The sequence below is a fragment of the Zootermopsis nevadensis genome, unplaced genomic scaffold, assembly GCF_977971745.1.
Source record: "Zootermopsis nevadensis isolate Lab colony 2312 unplaced genomic scaffold, Znev_1.0 Znev_ptg000026l, whole genome shotgun sequence".
Classification (NCBI taxonomy): Eukaryota; Metazoa; Arthropoda; class Insecta; order Blattodea; family Termopsidae; genus Zootermopsis; species Zootermopsis nevadensis.
In genome coordinates, this window is record NW_028259158.1 from 545,441 (window position 1) to 553,716 (window position 8,276).

At 38.4% G+C, this 8,276-nt stretch overlaps 1 protein-coding gene across 1 annotated transcript; it reads right to left on the reverse strand.

The window, feature by feature from the left end:
* Positions 1 to 4: 4 nt before the first annotated feature.
* On the reverse strand, positions 5 to 7,921 carry LOC147872532 (ryanodine receptor-like). Its single transcript, XM_087356205.1, has 7 exons — positions 7,185 to 7,921; positions 6,991 to 7,096; positions 6,241 to 6,334; positions 4,270 to 4,452; positions 2,968 to 3,139; positions 1,864 to 1,980; positions 5 to 131 (listed from the first exon to the last, which is right to left on the reverse strand). Exons 1-7 carry the CDS (start codon positions 7,206 to 7,208, stop codon positions 126 to 128), a joined length of 702 nt encoding a protein of 233 aa, XP_087212331.1. The 5' UTR covers positions 7,209 to 7,921; the 3' UTR covers positions 5 to 125.
* Positions 7,922 to 8,276: the final 355 nt, after the last annotated feature.

Here is an 8,276-nt window from a genome sequence, read left to right on the forward strand (position 1 = left end):
TAACTCATTCTGCTCACGGAGACTTGAGGTCTCTACTCCTCGGAATTTAGTTAATATCACAGACTGCTCTTCTTCTGGTAACAAATCCAGGCGACGGAAGATGGCGGCTTGTGTGCGCTTGTCATTCAAACCTGAAAGAGAATCAACAAATTGTTTCTCAGAAGTTGTGCGCTCACTAAAATAAAGTGTGCATGTGTTAGATACAAGCGTAATATGGCGAAGACAAAGTAAATCAACTGTAAAGAATTTTTATGACTACTTTAGGTCTGATGATCTAGGAAGAATTCAAAATATCTTTGATCCAGCAAAGAAAACTGCAGATACTTCAGGAGTATTGCTTACATCAGTTCATGATACAGGCTGTCCCAAAAAGATATATACAGACAATCAATGAATTTTCATTGCTTGAAACTCAATCAACCCTCCACCATTTGTGTATATGAATCATGGTATCATCTGTTAAGTGTCGACCACACTAGACTCCCCTCATAAACATAACACATGAAGATGAATAACAAGGCTAATAATCCATATTATAATGTGCATACATATTTTTGGGATACTCTGTATTTTACAGGACACTAAACAAGATGTAGAGAGGACAATTCTCTTTTCTACTCCAAGATAATATTAAAGGCAGTACTATTGATGTCAATGAGCCGGGATAGCTCAGTCAGTATAGTGACTAGCTACGGGCTGGACGGCCGGGGTTCGATCCCCGACGGGGGCAGAGGATTTTTCCTCTAGCCTCTGCGTCCAGACCGGCTCTGGGGCCCACCCAGCCTCCTCTACAATGGGTACCGGGGTCCTTTCCCGGGGGTAAAGCCGGCCGGGGCGTGATGCTGACCACTCACCCCCATCTAGTGCCGAGGTCAAGGAAGAGAGGAGCTATACCTCCTCTCCCCCCAAACGCCTACATGGCGTATAGTGGGACAAACTTTACCTTTACATTTTACAATTGATGTCAATTGGCGCACCTTAAGATACACAAAGCTAATCAAGAAAGAGACAATGTATGCTGTCTTATCACATTCACTATTGGGAATTTAAATGCAGGCTTATATTAAATGCCTGGGCTCATGGAAGAAGTTCTGCACTGTCTGAAGACAAAAAAAATACATTTTGCAAATTACAAAGGAGACAAATGTTATATAATATCATTAGTAGACTTAGAGAGTGTGATACCACGTGTAGCAACAGATTTTAGTGTCACTGACTAAGTCACCACACAACGGCGTGACTTGAATTAAAATTATTTAAAATCCAGCAACAAAAATCTCACTGACAGTGAGAAATATGTTATTCTGGAAATTTTTAAATTTATAAATAAAGTTGTTTGTACTATTGTTACAGTTTCTAATTTTTATTGCTACTTATAATGTACTATGTGTACAAAATAATAATATTTGTTATTAAAAAATGTTACTGGGGGGGGGGGGGGCATGGTGTGATCACATTACAAGCTTTTATTGTACATTTTTAGAATTTATGGCACTCAGTCTCAAAGAGGTTTCGTGTCCTTGGATTAGGCCATTCCTCATGCCTAAAGTAAAATACAAAAAGATAGAACTGTACTAGTAACTGGTCCTTCTAGGAAACAACTGCTATGGCTGCAAGTTTGGAACCACTGAAGAGACAGGAATATAAGAAATATGTCTGGAGCGACATTCAATGTAATGATGTTCATACCTAGTTTAAAAACAATCTGTTCAGTAGAAACATTGCTGACAGTACGTCATTGATCGATAAAGGAACAGACACTGGACTCATAAAAATAACCCTCACATGAGGCAGTCGACATTTTTGTTTCAAGTAAAAAATATTACGATATATATTACGAACATTATCTCATTACACACTCACCTTCTGCTTCGGCACAGAGCTTGTGGTACCACACCTTTGGACAGTGTTCACAAGATAGCACTGGCAGCTTCTCACGTAGCTGTGCCTCTGTCGTGGCAAGAAATGCTTGTCTTGTTGCTGTGGAAGCATACCAACAGACATTTAAACAAAGGATTGGCAACATTCGAAGTAATGGTATGAGTCAATTATGAGACAGCCTCAGAAAGTACACAACATACAGCATTCTCATCACAAAATTCTATAATTTTTATGTCAGATGTTTAACACATTCACTCCCAGGTACTTGGCTGCTGGTTTACCTCTCAGTCATCTTCAGTAGTACTTCATGTTCTACAGATATGAATGACAAATGACCTACAAATTTCAATGAATTCCATTAAGGTAACTGCATGCAGTGACAGAATAAAACTACATGCTCAAAGTGTGTTCTGAAAGCGTTATGTTTTGACTTCTAAAGGCATGCTGCTCTTTGACCAGGATCATACAGCGACGATAGGAATATGCCCTGATAAGACAAAAAGCGCCTTTCTCAGAAAACTGAGAACACAGTTTCACATCCTGTAACTAGATAGTGTATGCAGGTACCTTTCGAAAGTCCTTGAATCACTGATCGACTGCCAATCACTTCTCAAATGTAATACTTCAAAATGTTAGAATTTTGTTAAAAATGGCTTAGCTGTGTGAGCATGTTAAGAACACAGAAAAAAGTCAGATTATAATTAATTCTAGGCTGTGACAGAATCTGCTATAAATATTTTACAGCTTATTTTCATTTATTTTATTAAACTTCATATTAGTGCAATGATTCTATGGTGTCCTTAACAAGATTTCTTCTTTGAAGAAACATTTTAAATTTTGCTTCTGAACAGTTTCAGTAAGATAGTATTTGGTTTCTCCATAACTGCATGTTACAATGCCACATTATTATTCATTGTGCAATGACTGTCAGGTAAAACTACAACTCTCTTTGTCAACACTTATTTAATATAATATAATAATTTCAAATTCTTACGTTACAAATCTGGTAACTTGAAAAGTAAACACCTTACTTTCCACCACATCTATTATGACCCAATTTAGTTGACGGACAATACGTATACAGACCTTGTACGAGAGCCACAGCCCTGATTCTGAGTGCTGCACAATGACAGTACTGTCACCATATTTGATGATGGGAGCTCCGATCACTTCTAGATCCCTTTCTTCCAGGACAACTTTTAGGTCATCCTTCTGTTGTCGCAAGCAGAAAGTGGACGAGGCAAGTGTAGCATCATCTCTGCGTGCAAAAATGTAAAATGTTACATGCATTTTTCCAATACAGAGATGAATATACTCTCATCCTAACTTTCAAAGCAAAAGCTATTAACACCAGTTGCCCAGCTGTTCTGTTCAAGAGCGTACGATATTACAATACGTGTCAACTCATTAAAATCATTTGTTTTCTAACTGAGAGAAATTGAAGAAAAAACTGTAAGTCATAAACCTATAATAGTAAAGACATTTTATACTTGGGTTGTAGTAAATCTTTGCAAGACTGTTTACTCTTGGGGTCCTTCTAGTTAAATGTTATAAGGTTTATAATTACTGATGGGTCAGGCATTGTATATAATGCATGTAGGCCTCAATCTCATGTAATGCAGAAATGAAACTGCTTCAGATTCTGAGGAACAAAAACTAAAACATCATTACCACCTCTGCCAAGTTCTGTTTATATGAGCATATGCACAGAACGACTGTAAAGTCATGCAACCCATTCCTGACACACATTCTATTCTAAAAAAAAATAAATCAAGCTGAAATCAGAAAACAAACAAAAATACATTTTATATTATATGTTGCTAATGTCCACTGTGTTCGGTGATGCACGCACTCAAGCTTTCGCTCAAATTTAATGACCTGCAGTGTAGAGTTCCTGTTACAGAAAAAACAGTTCACCAAACAAGAAATTGTCAATTTCTTCGGCACAGGAGAATCTGGAAATCTAATCATAAACAAATGCTGGCCACGTTAAGTAAGAATGAAATGGTCGAACACTTTTTTGCACTTCTGAAGAAATTATCCTTGCACTTCAACTGCTGTAAGGCGACTGACAGACTAGTGCGAGGAGGTTAAAACATGATGTGTCATGTGTGGGCCTTGTACACTCACAGCAGTATTGTGTTTTTATTAATCCAGTTAAATTGTATTGAACTGCAACCATCAGCAAATATTTTAATATGGGTTATGTGACTTCTCAGTTGCCAGCCATCTCTACTGGCAGTAGAATCCAATGGTTCAACACTGCTAATGCAAATGTCAACCACTGGATACAACCCTGAGCCAGTTCCAACTTCACAACGTATTTCTGTAAAATCCATACTTCTCTTATTCTACGGTTATGCTATTTATCTTCCATAGTTAACATACTTTCTTACTAGGTAGAGCTCATTGTTCTCATTAACTCCCAAGTATCGAACAGTAGTAAGGTGGCGGATCCTCATCGGATGATACCAGTTGATGAAGCCGCCTGCCCATTTGGTTCTTGCCAATTCCAGTCGCCACAGCAATCTAGCTTGACTCATTACACTGCCACCCCCATGAACAACAATGCTGAAAAAAATTAACAATTAATTGCATACAACAGATCGCCATGGCTGTGCGTTCTATGATATGGACCATTCAGACTGGAATCACAGGTTTCAATTCAGGTTGAAGCATGTTTCTAAGTACATAACACAAAAAAACAAAACAATTTCTGTGTTCATTTCCACGTGCGTCTGCCAACGGAGTGACTATCACGTGGCCACTCTCTGTCTTCATACCCCAGGTTTCTGTTACAGACTTGTACCATGACTGGCTACACAGAATTACCATACCAGCTGTTTAAAAATTTAAATTGACCATCACACACCTAACACTTTAGACATGAAGGGTAAATCCCGTTTTCCTAAATAATCAATTTCTAACACAATTATTTATTATTAAGTGTTCTGTCTTACGACAGGTCCATTGCTCTGCCCAAAAAGAGCTCTCCAGTTGTCCCTATTCTCGGCTTCTCGTTTTAATTCCTGGAACGTCACCTTCTTTCCTTGTTTAAGGTCGTTGGTTAGCTGTATCAATCTTATTCCCAGTCCTCGCTTTCCCTCAACCTGGCCTTCGATGATATCACTCAGTAACCCATTCCTTCTCATAATATGTCCCAGCCAGTTTGCTTTCCTTCGTGTAATCGCCTGCAGAATGTTTCTTTGCTCGTTGACTCTCCTCAATACTTCTTCGTTGGTCACTCGATCCGTCCACCTGATCTTCTCTATTCTTCTCCAACACCACATTTCAAAACTCTCCAGGTATTTCTGTTCCTTCTTCCTGAGTGTCCAAGTCTCTGCTCCATACGTAACACTTCACTAGTTTCTTCTTCATCTCCAAGCCCAACTTGCTAGTGAGAAGTATCCTCTTCTTGACGAAAGCTGCCTTGGCCATGGCTATCCTTGCTTTTACTTCCTTGGTGCATAGGGTGTCCGTCGTCCCAAGTACTTGAAATGCTCCACATTCTCCATCTGTTGGTTTCCAATTACAACGTTCAATGGTTCTGCTCTCGGTGCTGTCCTCATTACCTTTGATTTTTCAATGTTGATTTCCATTCCATACTCTCTACCTGTTTCCACTAACTTGTCCATCATGTTCTGTAATTCCTCCTCTTACTTCGCCAATATTTCTAAGTCGTCTGCGTACTTTACAGTCGTTATGACTCTTCCTCCAGTTTTGAAGTCTCCAGAGCTTCCTTGGCTAGCCATTCCCCGTACAGGTTAAAAAGAATTGGTGATAAGCAGCATCCCTGTCTTACACCTCTACCTATCTCAACGCTGTTGGTGTCTCCTGAGTCCAGTCTCACTTTGACTTTTTGCTGCATATACAGGTTTTTGATTAGTCTTCTATCTCTCCAATCAATTCCAATTCTTTGTAGGATCCTCATTAATTTCTTCCATTTTACTCGATCGAAAGCCTTCTTCCAGTCGATGAAGCAGGCACATACTTCTTCCTTCCTTCTTCCTTGACATCGAGCTAACACAATTAGAATGAAAAAATTTAATTATAAAAATTAAAAATATTCCAGTGAGATCTGATACTTTCAAGATGAGTATGAAGATGGTTGTTTCTTGGATATAGCACCATGTAATATGGTATATATCAACCAAACATTTCAGAGGAGCTTATTGCCTGTATCATCACTCTGATGACGGAGATGGTAAGCTCCTCCGAAACGCACGTCCATATCTGCAAGACTACACGACGCCACATCCCAGCAGATAGCCATCTTCTTTAAAAACAATCCCTTTCTAAACATATAAAGGACCATACCTCATAACTGTATTTCATCCCTTCCAATAAAACAAATCTTACTTTTGTCCAGGTTGATCGGTCCAAGTAGATGGAATGGTGAGGCATTCATCACCCCTATGGAAGAACCTTAACACATGACCACCAAAGACATAACCTGAAATATGAATGTGCATTGTTTCAGTTACGCATCTTGCTTCAGATAGCACTAAACCATTCAGTTTCCGTTAACAAATACAACCTATAATAATATCATCTAAATGTATATGCATGCAAGTAGTAAATTATAGACCATTCAGACTGAGCAGTCAGTTTTGTGTAACTACATGCATGCATCCCCCCCCCCCCACACACACACACACACATACATATATAACAGTTGTCATGTCCACAATATAATACAACTATATTTTAATGGAGGTTCATAATATCATAAAGCAGAATCTCTTCAAGTTAAGAATCAGACTTCAAAGTTATTTTTGGCATTGATCTACTGAGGTAACAACTTCTATATTGTCATTGAAATCACATTTACCAACTTAAATGAAGCGATCAATTTGAAGTATAAAATTTAAAACTGGCAGTAAAATGAAGCATTTGTTGCAACTATAGATTTGAAAGTGACAATGTTTTTTTTTTGGGTTGTGACATCAAGAAGACTCATAGGAAGATACCAAATTTCAAAGACAGTATGTTTCTCCAAATCCACAGAGCACCACAACTTGGAAGAACAACACCATCATCTTCTATCTATACTTTATAGTATGCCTGATTATAATTACTCTCTAGTGAGCTGAAGTGCTGTATACATACCTACATACTTCATCCTGCTGATACCAGTTCCATACGGTTGCACAGACCAGTGAGACACATGAAAAGATGCGTTCACCACAGACAGGTCATTTTCTTTAGCTGTGCGCTTTAAAATGGCAAGAATGAGACAATTACAGGTTGTATTCCAATATTATGGCCAGGTTTTAAACTAGGTGTGGGAATATCCAACTTACCATCTTACTTCCCTCTAAAAGCATCTTTCAAATAAATGTTTTGCTCCTTCTACCAACTTCTTCCACTTCCCAACCAGTATCTCAACTTGTAATTGTAGCTCTGCTGCAAAGTTTCGGTCAGCATTGTTCAGCAGTTTCTGTGTTGTTATCATTTGGCTGCAGTGTTTCAAAATCATCTTGGAGAGCCTGTATAAAATTTATACAGACTCCACTCTATTTTCTCCTTTTGTCTTACTCTTCAGTTATAAAATTCACAGCTACAATAATTAATTTATAAGGGTGTAGGATAGAAATCACCAACATTCTTCTCTCTGTAATACAACCTCTTCCTTCAGAAACAGAAACTTGTTCAACTGATCGTAAATTTGATTATTCTTATGAGAGTTGAATACTCATCACTGTGATCACAAAATCCTGTTATTTATTCTGAGTCACTTCAAAGCAGAAGTCATGTATAATGTATGAAGTCCTGAAGATTATATAAATTGTATGAAATGACACGTTCGAAATTGTTCTTACTTTACGTCCTCCACACAAGGGAAAGATGACACACATAAATTCAACACACGCTCAAATAACGTCACATTAACTTGCACGACCTCGCAATATATGACAGAAGAAATGCAGTGGACAGAAACGACACGCAACAGTTACGCCATTCTCTCGTACGCAGGGATGGCAACATCTGAAAAGCAGCGAACACATCCCGCCATCGCGGGAGAATGAGGGATATTCGATTATCATTCTTTGCGCACTGTAACAGACTCTGCTGCCGTCTACCGACCACGGGTCTGAAGTAGATCTACGTCGAAGCACACTCCGTTGACCTGCTGTGTGAAATGCTGCCTGCAATACCTCACATACTGTAATATATGTATGTCAGTAGTTCCTCAGAAATGTTAGATGTGCTATTATCATTCTATTTCTTAATAGGTTTCCCAAACTGCCTCCTTCCTTTACATTTCTGGATCAGAACTTTGTATTTCTCATATGCCGCATATATGTTCCATGATCGCCTATCACATCTTTCTTAATTCAACTGCACTAAAAGTTTTACGTAAAAAATAAATTAAGAAGCTTCTTATTATGTAA

Bases quoted from the DNA above. Each gene is read 5' to 3' on its own strand.
- LOC147872532 (XM_087356205.1), bottom strand. From the start codon at position 7,208: ATGCTTTTAGAGGGAAGTAAGATG. The intron at 4,453-6,240 runs GTAAGATTTGTT...AATTTTTTTCAG, and splicing joins ACCGATCAACCTGGACAAAA to CATTGTTGTTCATGGGGGTG. The intron at 3,140-4,269 runs GTATGTTAACTA...TTTTGCACGCAG, and splicing joins GAGCTCTACCTAGTAAGAAA to AGATGATGCTACACTTGCCT.